The sequence below is a fragment of the Rutidosis leptorrhynchoides genome, chromosome 11 (assembly GCF_046630445.1).
Source record: "Rutidosis leptorrhynchoides isolate AG116_Rl617_1_P2 chromosome 11, CSIRO_AGI_Rlap_v1, whole genome shotgun sequence".
Classification (NCBI taxonomy): Eukaryota; Viridiplantae; Streptophyta; class Magnoliopsida; order Asterales; family Asteraceae; genus Rutidosis; species Rutidosis leptorrhynchoides.
This window is the reverse complement of record NC_092343.1, coordinates 53,248,458-53,261,422: the sequence shown is the minus strand read 5'-3', so window position 1 is coordinate 53,261,422 and position 12,965 is coordinate 53,248,458. Positions and strand designations below refer to the sequence as shown.

The 12,965-nt window shown below is 35.5% G+C and overlaps 1 protein-coding gene across 2 annotated transcripts; it reads right to left on the bottom strand.

Annotated features, from left to right (window-relative positions):
- Nucleotides 1-3,510: 3,510 nt before the first annotated feature.
- Nucleotides 3,511-11,966, bottom strand: LOC139876484 (uncharacterized). Of its 2 annotated transcripts, none has more exons than XM_071863811.1 (15): nucleotides 11,775-11,966; nucleotides 11,023-11,187; nucleotides 10,807-10,923; nucleotides 10,638-10,722; nucleotides 9,647-9,755; nucleotides 9,439-9,506; nucleotides 8,810-8,935; nucleotides 7,523-8,415; nucleotides 6,883-7,080; nucleotides 6,413-6,473; nucleotides 5,843-5,956; nucleotides 5,325-5,438; nucleotides 4,668-4,757; nucleotides 4,351-4,405; nucleotides 3,511-3,875 (listed from the first exon to the last, which is right to left on the bottom strand). In XM_071863811.1, exons 1-14 carry the CDS (start codon nucleotides 11,849-11,851, stop codon nucleotides 4,379-4,381), a joined length of 2,244 nt encoding a protein of 747 aa, XP_071719912.1. In that variant the 5' UTR covers nucleotides 11,852-11,966; the 3' UTR covers nucleotides 3,511-3,875; nucleotides 4,351-4,378. The 2 variants fall into 2 exon arrangements, with proteins under 2 accessions (XP_071719912.1, XP_071719913.1); XM_071863812.1 differs by having other exon boundaries at nucleotides 11,117-11,187; nucleotides 11,775-11,830.
- Between the last annotated feature and the right edge of the window lie 999 nt (nucleotides 11,967-12,965).

Below are 12,965 nucleotides of genomic sequence, written 5' to 3'. Positions count from 1 at the left end.
AAACTAGGGAATGGAGCGCTTGTTGACACTAAAGGCAAAGGTACGATAACTGTTCAAACTAATAACGCCACTCGATCTGTTAATGACGTTCTTCTAGTACCAAGCTTAGCAAGTAACTTGCTAAGTGTTGGACAAATGATGGAGCACGGCTACTCTTTACACTTCGAAGATAAATCATGTGTTATTCGTGACAAGAAAAACAACTATAAATTAATAGCCGAAGTGCCAATGGAGAACCGCAACTTTCCGCTTCGTTGGCAGTATATCCAAGACACAGCCATGAAAGTTCAAGTCGAAGAATCATGGCTATGGCATCGAAGATTTGGCCACTTTAACTTTCACGCACTAAAAATCCTACAACAGAAAAATATGATGAGAGACTTGCCAAGCATAGAAGAAATCACTGACACGTGTGAAAGCTGTATGATGGGCAAGCAACATCGAAAACCTTTCCCTCGTGACAAAGCCTGGAGAGCGAAAGGTATACTAGAGCTGGTGCACACCGACGTTTGTGGACCAATGAGAACCCCGTCTCTTAACCAAAACAGGTACTTTATCCTCTTCATCGATGACTATTCTAGAATGACGTGGGTTTATTTCATGCGTGAAAAATCTGAAGTATTTACGATATTCAAGAAGTTCAAAAACTTCGTAGAAAAGAGTAGTGGCCATTATATTAAAACACTAAGGAGTGATAGAGGAAAAGAATACACCTCTACACAGTTTAATAAATTCTGTGAAGATGAAGGAGTTAAGCGTCAACTCACTGTTGGTTACGCTCCTGAGCAAAATGGGGTCTCTGAACGCAAAAATAGAACTCTAGTGGAAATGGCCAAAACAATGATACACGAAAAAGGCCTTCCAAACAGTTTCTGGGCTGAAGCTGTATACACAGCTGTATATATACTAAATCGATGTCCTACGAAAGTCGTCGAAAACAAGACTCCTATTGAGGCATGGAGTGGAAGGAAACAGTCAGCGAAACATCTACGAGTATTTGGATCTATCTGCTACATCCATGTTCCCAAGGAGAAACGTCACAAGCTCCAAGAAAAATCATAAAAAGGAATATTCTTGGGCTATAGCACACAATCAAAAGGCTACCGAGTCTATAACCTGAAGACCAATAACATAGTAATCAGCAGAGACGTAGAGTTTGACGAAGACGCTTCTTGGAACTGGGAGAAGGACAAAGTTGAAAAACAAACATATCTGCCACGGATATCTATGGAAACTCCAGCTGAAAAACCACTACAAACGGAGGATCTTAGTCATGAAAGTACCGGAGAAACAAGTCCTACTACACCAACTTCTCCGTCGACAAAATTACCTTTGGCGCAAGACGAGTCAAGCCCAGAGTCCACACCTGGAAGAGTCAAAGCGTTAGCAGAGGTATACGAGGCATGTAACTTTACAACCATAGAACCTGAAAGCTATGAAGTTGCAGCCAAAGATAAAAAATGGGTGACTGCTATGAACGAAGAAATCAGAATGATCGAGAAAAACAACACATGGGAGTTAGTTGATCATCCCACAGATAAAGAAATCATTGGAGTTAAGTGGGTTTACAAAACAAAGCTCAACCCTGATGGTTCTATACAAAAACACAAAGTAAGGCTAGTAGCTAAAGGCTATTCACAACAGCCTGGAGTCGACTACAATGAAACTTTCGCACCCGTAGCACGACTGGATACTATAAGAGCACTTGTGGCGCTAGCAGCTCAACGAAGGTGGAAGATTTACCAGCTAGATGTGAAGTCAGCTTTTCTAAATGGGTTTCTCGAAGAAGAAATATACGTCGAGCAACCACAAGGGTTCATTAAGAAAGGAAAAGAAAGGAAAAGAAAATCAAGTCTTAAAGCTAAAGAAAGCTTTATATGGACTTAAACAAGCACCACGTGCTTGGTATAGCCGCATTGACAGCTACTTCACAAGTTCAGGGTTCAGGAGGAGTCAAAGTGAGCCCACACTCTACATCAAAACCCAAGGTAACTCTGACACTCTCATTCTTTCCTTGTATGTCGATGATCTTATATATACGGAAAACAATGAGAGAATGATACAAGAGTTTAAAGAAGACATGATGAAAACATTCGAGATGAGAGACCTTGGTCTGATGCGCTATTTTCTTGGCATCGAAATCAGTCAAGAAAATGAAGGCATCTTCATATGCCAAAAGAAATAAACTGAAAATCTCCTGAAAAAGTTTAAACTATACGGTTGTAAAACCGTCGCCACACCACTAGTTGCCAATGAGAAGATGAGACAAGAAGATGGATCGGAGAAAGCGGATGCTTCAAGATTCAGAAGTCTCATTGGAAGTTTACTATATCTAACAGCAACAAGACCAGACATTATGTACGCAACGAGTCTGCTATCCAGGTACATGCAAAACCCTACTCAAATACATTACGGAGCTTCTAAAAGAATACTACGATACTTGCAAGGTACCATGGACTATGGTATATGGTACAATCCCACAATAGACTCCGAGCTTCATGGATACACAGATAGTGATTGGGCCGGATCGGTAGATGACATGAGAAGTACTTCAGGATACGCATTCACACTTGGATCTGGTGTATTCTCATGGACATCAAAGAAACAAGAAACTGTGGCACAATCGTCAGCCGAAGCCGAGTACGTCGCTGCTGCAAACTCAGCTAATCAAGCTATATGGCTAAGAAGAATACTAGAAGATATGGGCGAGAAACAAGACGAAGCTACAAAGATATATTGTGATAACAAGTCTGCAATCGCGATGGCTAAGAATCTTGTGTTTCATGGTAGAACAAAACATATTGACATCAAATATCACTTTCTACGAGAAGTCTCCACCAAGAAAGATATTGAATTAAAATACTGCAAGACCGAAGAGCAGATTGCAGACATTTTCACTAAAGCACTACCAAGACCCAAGTTCGAGTTCCTACGTAACATGCTCGGAGTAACATCGAAATACATTAAGGAGGAGTGTTGAAATATTAATGTATTTCTAGAGTAATCTAGAATTAACTAATTGTATTTAGTAAATATTTATTAGAATTAACTAGAACTAGTAGTAGATATTTGTAAAGTAATTACTAGAAGTTGCTACATAAACTAGTAGTAGCTAGAAGCTTCATGACCGACTCATTGGAGTCTATAAATAGCCAAGAGGCCTTGTAAAATCTATGTACAAAACTCTCAACACAATTTCAAGTAATAAAAACTCAACTTTCTAAAACTCTTCTCCATTATAATTTCTAAGACACCCCCTCAACATCATAAACATTATAATACATCTAAATTGAAACTAATAACTTAATCTAAATACACTACAATTCTAACAATTATCAACTTCGAGTCTTTATTTTACTTCACGTTGGTTACAATGTGTATATTGAGTATATCTGTTCCAAATTCTTTAAAAAAACAAAAAAATAAAATAAATAAAATAAATAAAATAAAAATAAATAAAATAAAATAAAGCGCAAGAGAGTTACTTAAGTGGGCACCATGCTATTCCAAATCAACTCATAAAATAACGAAGAGGGTGCCCATAGTCATCACGGAACACTCACCAACTTTTAAAGTTATACATTTACACAGTGAGGTTATGACCTCACAAATTCATACTCTCTTTTAGAACAAGATCCTATTTTGACCAGCACATTGACCAAGAAATCTTTACAGATCTTCACAATGGTGCAAAAGTTAACAAACTATTGTAAATAATATACATACACCAAATTGTATACATTACAAATGATACCACATGGTAATAATACAAGCAGACGCTCAACATACGAAAAGCTGTAAAGGAAACAGGGTAGGAAGTGAACCGAGCTCCACATCAGCAGGCTGCATCATCTTTAAAAACCAGGTCTCAGTTCCTGTTAGCAGAAAAAGTTCAAGCTAACAAAGATTTGAATAGATTATAACAATTCCTATCATTGGAATTCACGTTTATTTGTGTTTCGGTTCTTAAAATTTGCTGCAAGTTTGATTGACGTCTATTACGTTCAATTTTATCTGCGTTATCAGTCACAAAATATTCATACAGATGTTGACCCCACAAGATTCCTTGATCTATTACCATTTAAAGATGCGTGTTTTCTAGATCTTTGACTAATAGTCAACACGTCCACTACCCTGTACACCCATTAAAGTGTTTTATTCTGATCTAGGTAAAAAAAACTCCTAAAGTTTAACTAGTACTTGTTTTACGCAGTAATATCAGCTTTAGTTGGTGGACTAAAAGATGATTTAACGAAGATTACTCCATAATTAAGAGGATTTTGTATGTAAAACTTGATGTTTAACCAACAAACATCTTCTAAATAAATTACAATTAACCTTGGTACGCACCTCTGGAGTTAAATATCACCTTTAGCATTCAGCATTCTAACGCATACGCCTGTACCTGCAACATGATCAAATACAGGATTATATCACAAAAAGGGATCTTTTTTAGAATTTGAGATTGAATTACTCCATACAATACAAGAGCTTCAAGTTGTGTAACTTTTTAAAAGGGGTCTTTTTTAGAAACATAACGGGTGATAAATTGAAGCAAAAACTAAAGTTCCCAAAATTTAGACCTGTTCAACTCAAAAAATTATAACTACGCAACGTATCATCAAGAAAAGGTAAAAATTTCCAGAAAACCTAAATTACGGCTCTACCTCGATTGCTTGCGCTTCAAATAAGTGACCATGTTTGGTTTTATCTATCTTATGAGCAGCATCATACTGAAGGATTCTAAGTTTGCCTTCCTGAAAACAAACAGCATTATGTTTGAGGAAGTGCTGTTCAGGTAAAGAAATTACAGGTGACGATGTTGACCCATTTATTCATAGAAGGATCAATGCGGGTTATGTTGGTCTATAAGTGGTCAAATATGCATACAACCTAATAAAATGCTTTCTAGTGAAAAGAAAGCAAGGTAATGTTTGATCATTACCATGATTACTTGTTTGACTTTAATCCTAAGACTGGTAGCCCAACCCGCCCAATTTGTCACCTCTAAAGAAAAGAATAGAACAAATCATATAAAAATTCAGTCAAGGTTGCAAAAATCGCTACGCAAGGAGTACTCAGTCCGGACTTTATAGGGAGTACTCGGCAACTAGGCCGTACTCGGATGCTGACCAAATTTTGACCGAGTTTCCGAGTAATCCCATGTTTCGACCGAGTTTTGACCAATTTTCTGAGTTCGACCAAGCTTTGGCCGAGCTTTAACCTAGTTTGACCAAATTCTCGCCAAGTACTCCCCGAGTTGCAAGAACCGAGTAATTCCGAGTTCTGCAACATTAAATTCAGTTAACAACCCGCATACAAACCTTAGTCCCATAAACAACACCTCCTCCAGCAAGAGGATGAAAGCAAGCGACATTGACCTCATCTTCTGCACTTGGAAGTACACTCACAAGTTCCATATCCGAAACTCTATACACCTGAACACCCAAGTGGCAAAATTGTAAATAAAAATATAATAAACCTCACAAACAAAATATAAACTGGATCGTCCAGTGATTATCAAACTGCCAACATACATTAAATTTAAATGCAGTATAATATGATAAAGAGTGACAAGCTTTCATTAATAAATTTGACAAACATAATTACTTTTTAATCTCATCTGCAGTTATATATCTAAATTTGAATGAATAATATATACTGCAGCTACCAGAAAACCAAACAATGCGACAACACCCTACTTTGAGGTGTCAATACATTTGTCTTCAAATGATGGTAGCTACCAGAAACTTATAATTTGCTCAAAACGAACGTTTGTGTTCTGGATCAATATATTAGTTTACCAAAGCTTAACATTTCAAATTTTTCACAATGTGTTTACCTCCAAAACTGTGTATATGGATAATGAACTTTCCCCGTTAATAACAATGCTTTTAAGGAGAGAACTGTGACGCCGACCATAAGCAAGTAATATGTGCTCAGAAGTGGGCGAGAACTGCGATAACGAAAAAAAAAAAAATCTTAAATGACATTTAGCAACACTCAAATTGACATGGTTTTTGTTTTACGTATAAATTCTGTTTCTACATGTATTCAGTTATACTGTCTATCTTCTCTTATATGGTTTTTCATGTGCACCCGATTTAATGAACGATTTTAAAACATAATTTTCAATCTAACTAACACCATCTATATTCTGACATAATCAAATTAATTTTAAAATAGATCAACAATTATTCTATACATATGGCTCTGCATTATAATATAAGGTATTGATTGATGATTAGCTCCATACGGTTAGGAATCATTTTGTAATAAGTTCACCCCTTATAATTCAGGATTTTCAAAAAAAACTCATCACTACAGTAATTTAAAAATCATCAAACACCTAGCCAGTGAGAAATATTCAGATATAAACTATTATATAAACGTTAAAAAAAAAAAAACTAACCTGGATGGATGTTAAACAATGAGCAGCTCTGATTGGTCTCGATATAAGCACCGAACCAAAACTACATGACAGTAATTATTTCAAGATTCAGATAACAAGGTTGATTAACATAATTCCATGTAGAACACATCAGAGGTGGCCATTTCAACCCATTAACAAATGAATGAGTCAATTCAGATAATGTGCTATCTTTAACGGGTCAGTCGGGTCAAGTAACAGAATATAAATCAAAAAACACCCAAAGTGTATTGTCGTGCATAAAACCCCTGAATCTTTTTAACGAAAACAAGATTATTGTTGAAGGAACTTAGAAATCGTACTCAAACTTGACGAACTCACTGTATGCCGTATTGAAAAATATGAACAGACAAAAGCTTGAAAACTAAACCCGACTGTTTTGACCCGTTAGCCACCCTGTACAGTTTACAACTTCCAGCAGATAAAAATACACAAGGGGATCGAAACTTTACGTTGCTTCCTCAAGTGAATATATCCGAAGTTCATACATAACTTGGCGAGCAGAAAATGGATGTCTTGTTGGAGATGTCCCAGCCCTCTCTTGATGAAGTTGAGTTGGTACCCCAGGATCAGCTTCAAACTGAGGGAGAACACACGCAACACAAGTAGCTAGGTATCTCCCACAAGGTGAAAAGTGGGCCCCCATTTCACTGTAATCAATTCAAACCAAGAAATAACTTTGGTCAATTATAGAACTGCATATATTCATATATATGTAGTCAAAAGAATAGAAGTTCTTTGTATCCAAGGTTGCAAGAATCGCTACCCGGGAGTACTCGGTCGGGACTTTTTAGGGAGTACTCGGAAGTTGACCAAGTTTGACGTTACCCGAATTTGACCTGATTTGACCTAATTTTGACCCTTTTTTTTTACCGATTTTCAAGTAACCCGAGTTTTGATTAAGACATGTAAAAAGATTCAAAACATACAAATACAATTCCAACTCTTAAAGTGTCTTTAAAATTAAAACTAAAATCTTCTGCTCAAACACTTGAAACATTTTCATCCATCAAGTAATAAAATTTGTTATAACTTTCAACCCCAACAATTACCAATACAGAAAAATAAAATCTACAGGTCCTAGATCTTTACCTACAAAGTACCGCGTGTGGTATTGTCAAACGACACCGTTCAGCCTTAAGAGACGCACAAGGATTTTTAGAATCATGAGGCCATATTCTTAACTTTACAGTGCAAGGCAACTCAGCAGCAGTAGCAGTTAGTGAGGCAGAAAGTTGAGACTGTATTCGACTAATTATAGGAAAAGAACCACCCCCGTCGTTTGACTCATTGACCATCGCATCCTGCCTATATCGTAAAGCAGATGTTGATGCACCGTTTGAAGACAAATCCCGTAAACCTGATCTGTCTGGAATCACTTGGTTCGAACCATATGGTATAAGCAATGAACGATCTATAGTCTCTGTATTAGATGTGGTTGACTCAGGTGGCATTGTAGACATTGAAGTTCCACCTTGGGTTTGACCAGCTGACCATCCTTGCATAAAAGGTAGTTCCCAAGACACACGGTCTCTATAAAGATCTTGCCTAATCTCGTCTGTGGGCCCCACCAACCGACTAGGTATTGGTTCAGCAACAGAAATATCCATATCAGAAGCACCATTTTCAGTGACATCCATTGCAGTATTTACTATCTCGTGAGTGGTAGATGGGGGAACAAAAGATGATGTCATCTGCTCATAAAGTTCTGTGGCATTTGCAAGAACTTGAAGACGATCGGAAGATTCTAGTTGACCGTTTGAGTCAACGGGTCGGTTGGAAATTTGAAGTAGTGGTCTTGAATCGGTATTTGTATAAGGAGGAGAGCAGAAGAGAGGTACAGACATTAATGGTAACTCGGCGACTAAACTTAAACGGTCGATCGAATGCATGTTTCCCATATAAACAGCAGGAGGAGGATAATGTAAATAACCAAGAGATGTCGCTGGTGCCATGGTAGGATCCGAAGAGTCGAGATCATTGACCTGCAGATTGTAATATAACTAGGTAGTTACAAAATGTATCCAAATTACAGGTCGTGCATTCAAACCACTTTTTAATGGGGCCACTTGGGTAATATATGGTCTCTAAAGGTCAAATAGATAACCTCAAAACAACTAGCTCGAAATATAGCTGCACATAAGTTGCTGATAGCATACTTTTGATGCATACAACTTCCTAAAAGAATTTTCCTGTAAATTAGATTAACAATATTGCAATGATGTCCAGTGTATTTATCAAACTTAAACAATTTTTCAAAATTGACCAAAAAATAAACTGGGGTCAACCAACGCTGTACTCAAGAAATTGATCTGAACTCGACTATTGTTAGCAAGCCCAATTGACCCATTTGGCCAATTCTACTCAGAATAATCTTACCTCAGCAGTTAACAAAAATGGAGCAGAATGTGGATGGAAGTGTACAGCACGAAGGGAACGCCTTGTCCTCAAAACAATAGCTGGGGAAGAAGCCTCTCCTCTATTATTGTAATGCCAAAAATAGAGCTGAAAATAGAAGGCAGTCATCAAATAAATGAATTGTAAATTACCACAACAGTTAAACCTAAAGGTGACAATTCGACCCATTAACCTATGTATGTGTCGATTTGGTTAACGCTAATCTCTGATAGATCAAAATAATTGTTAACAATACCTTTACATAAAGCAAGTCAAGTAGGTCGAAAGTTTCCTAACACCTTTTTTTAAAAGCAAAATACCCCCATAAATCATAAATCATTTTATTTAAGAGACTGAATTATAATTGACATAATATAATTCTTGTAAACCTATTAAGCATTCTAGCTATTTGATAAGTTCGAAAATCTCAGGAAGAAAACATTTGATGTCAAGCCAATCCAGAGTATATCAACTGAACCCTGTAAAAGTATCTGACTTGTTACCGAAATACCCAACCTTCATGATATGATACGTCTAGGTTTTTTTTTTTTTTATAAAAAAAAAGAGTCTGCCAAATCGTATAAAAACAGTCGGTATAATCATATAAACACCTTATGGCCTGCAGCAACCGCAAGAAGTTCTCCTTCAGCATGAAAGGCAATCGAAGCAATAGGGCGATCTGCAAAACAAAAAATGACAATCCTTCATTTGAATCTAATAGTACCTTCAATAAAAAATTGATTCTTTAACAATATATACTATATATACTTATACTATATACTATAAATCGGAATAGAGAAAAAAAAGATTAGTGATTACAAAAATCACGAGACCCTATGCATTCTGATGTAATTGCATTCCATAGTCGAACTTCATGATCCAAGCTTCCACTCGCAAGTATTTCTGGGCGTAATGGGTGAAATCTAACCTGTAAAGAAAAAATTAGCACATCGACAAATTAGAAGACCTTTGCATATTGCAAAACAGAAAGCCTAAGATATATAACGCTACTACAAGCTCAAAATAGGATATTTAAAGTTCAAGTTGAGCTTTAGGTTATAAATGGAAGTATGGCACTCTTAAATCTATATACAACAGTTTCCCCAAGTAAAATTTTATCATTGAACTTCTAATGGTAACTAAAAGAACTAAATGAAAAAAGCCAAACTCAATTGGTTGTTATCCCTTGTAAGTGAAGCTAACTAGACTTCAGGCTTCTATCTTCCCAAATGAATGAATACCTACCCTAACAATGACATAAGTATTGAATTGGGATATACATTAACATCATTCACAGAACGTTCTAATTTATTGACAGATACGTATAAATTGGCTTTCCTTTTTTATATAAAAATAAATTTAATCAAGAGATTCTGTAAGCATAAACCAAGATGAATTTGTGAATGAGAAATACAAGTTTCCTATATGTATCAAGGTTCTAGTTCAGAAAAATCAATCAGAAAGTTGAGAAAAAATTGTTTCATTTTCAAATCCAACAATAAGAGGTAGAAGAAAAGAGCAAAGTTAGAAAGATCTTGATTCAACAAATAAAGAATACGGCAACCAAGGTTTTTTAAGCAGGGCTCAGAGTGGAGTCTTTAAACAAAGATTTAACTCCAGCACAAAAATGTTAACTATGTTGACGATTACATTGTACTTGGTGTACCGCTAGCTCAGGTAAAATATAACCTTTTAGAGTGAACAAATCAAAACAATGCAAATGAGTTTCAAAATTATCTTTTCTACAACAAAAGATATATTATACCATTAATTCTCTGGACAAGATTTGAGTAGGAAATATGTATCTTACCACCCAAGGAGTTCTTCGATGACCACTAAGCACCTTTTCACATTTTCCAGTTTGGCAGTCAATTATTTTAACAGTATGGTCGCCACTGTCAATCCAGAAAGAAAAAAATCGACATTAACAAATAGAGAAACAACTACAGCAAACAAAACAACAATTACAATTAACATACTGAGTTGAAGCAAGCATTTTCCCATCTGCACTGAATGCTGCTGCAATTGTCGACCTTGGAGAAGGTACTAAAGGACAATATTTGGCCGATAAACACCGCAAGGACTCTGCTTCCACCCTGAAGGAAATATTTGGCTAACTAGTAAAATGTCTGAAAAAGTTGACTTTTTTCTTCAAATCCATCAAAAAATTCCAGCAAAAAAGATAATAAAAGTACCATGATAGAAGTTCGCGTCTTGAGTTCCTCACTCTATCAATTTCAGGTTTAACAAATGACTGACACTTGCGATTATAAACTTCTCCCCACTTACGTTTTGGCAAGCACTTTTTTGTCTTGGGATCTATTTCTCTTCTCGCCAACAAATGAAGCACGTTCCTATCACTAAAAGAGATTGCTTGTGAGATGAACTAATATCAAAAATTCAACTGCATTCAATGCTACACTACATAGAAAAAGTACGCAAGCTATCACTAATTAAAAACAAATAATTCATTGATTACAGCGTTACATCACACAATCGAAACTCTTGCAAACAAAATCTGTATCTATACAAACATGATATCCTATAGAGCAGTAAATCAATAGCCATCAGTAACTTTGAGATCCTACTGCACATTTTGTATATAATCCACTACTGAAAGACGAATCGATTCTGATTACTATAATCTAACTACCAGATATAATTACATATGCATAATCTATATTTATATTAAGCATCAATACTGTACTGTTTTTCCTGGTGTTAAAAAATATATATATATAAAAAAAAAACATCAATGAAATGGTACGGAATTCATCATTTTTCTTAATCGAAATGAATTATTCAATTCAAATACATAAAAACTGACAAAAAATGATTGATTAATTGATTAATTAAATATCAGTAATTCTAGCATGTTCGTATTGACGTGATTGAAATCGAATCAAATTACACAAAATTGAGGAACAGCAGAGACTTGAAATCTCACGTTTGATGGATTTGAGAAGGTAGGGATGAAGATGAAAGCGTGTTGAGATCATCTAAACATGAAATTGTCGTATCCATTCATGTAAATTAAAGAGGTTTAATTATAATTTAACAGACTGAAACCCTAACTTTTGTTGATGTTACCGTCAATTTCTGATTTTTTGATTTGATTTTATGTGATTGGAATGAATTAAGATTTGTGATGAGAAACCCTAGCAAACGAGCGAGCGACACAAAAAAGGGGAAAATGAAATATGGATCTTCTTTGCGTTTTTGGTTACTCTATTTTTTTAATCTCCGTAAATTGTAACACACCGCCAAAATGCCAAAATCCTATTGGCGTGACGTGTTATTAAGAGGTCAAAGTCCAGTTGATACACTTTATATGCTCGATCTAAATATGTCATTCTTGACCTCTAAACCTTTTGCGCTTGTTGCAGAAACGTAGCTAAAGTTAACTACGTGAGAATAATATGTTAAAAGTCAACACAACGGTTGAGTAAATTCATATGTTTTATTTCATAAATAAATGTATAGACCACGAGATTTCAGTTGTTCATAAACAGTTTCAAATCATGCAAAAATAGTGTATACATTATGAGCACTCGAATTATGAAGTTTAACTGCTCATATTATCTTATGAGTCTTCTTTCTACCCCTAATAGTGTACACCGACCAAGTGTAGCGATTACGAAGTAACATGCACCTCAAAAAAGTAAGATGGGGTTTGTCAAAACCTAACAGATGTGTTCATATGATTCGCGCTTACATAAGTAATTTAGCATATTCGAGCTAAGGGCTTTTCGGTCATGTAACTCATGCGACACCGGTTTAAGGTACTCGTGTATACATTGTAAAACAGTTATAAAGAAGCAAGTATTCTCATCCCAATATTTAAGACAGTTAAAACAATAGAAAAGTTGAGACTATGAACTCACATTAAGTGCACAACAATTTAGTTATGTATTACCAAAGTAACAAGCAAAAGTCCAAAGTAGTTAACGTATATCTATAGGGTTTGATCAGTTAGATCATCATCATTTATCATCATCGGTGTTATGTTGTTTAAGTTTATATGTTATATTTATCTTTATTATATATATATATATATATATATATATATGTTATATATATATATATATATATATATATATATATATATATATATATATATATATATATAGTCATCATT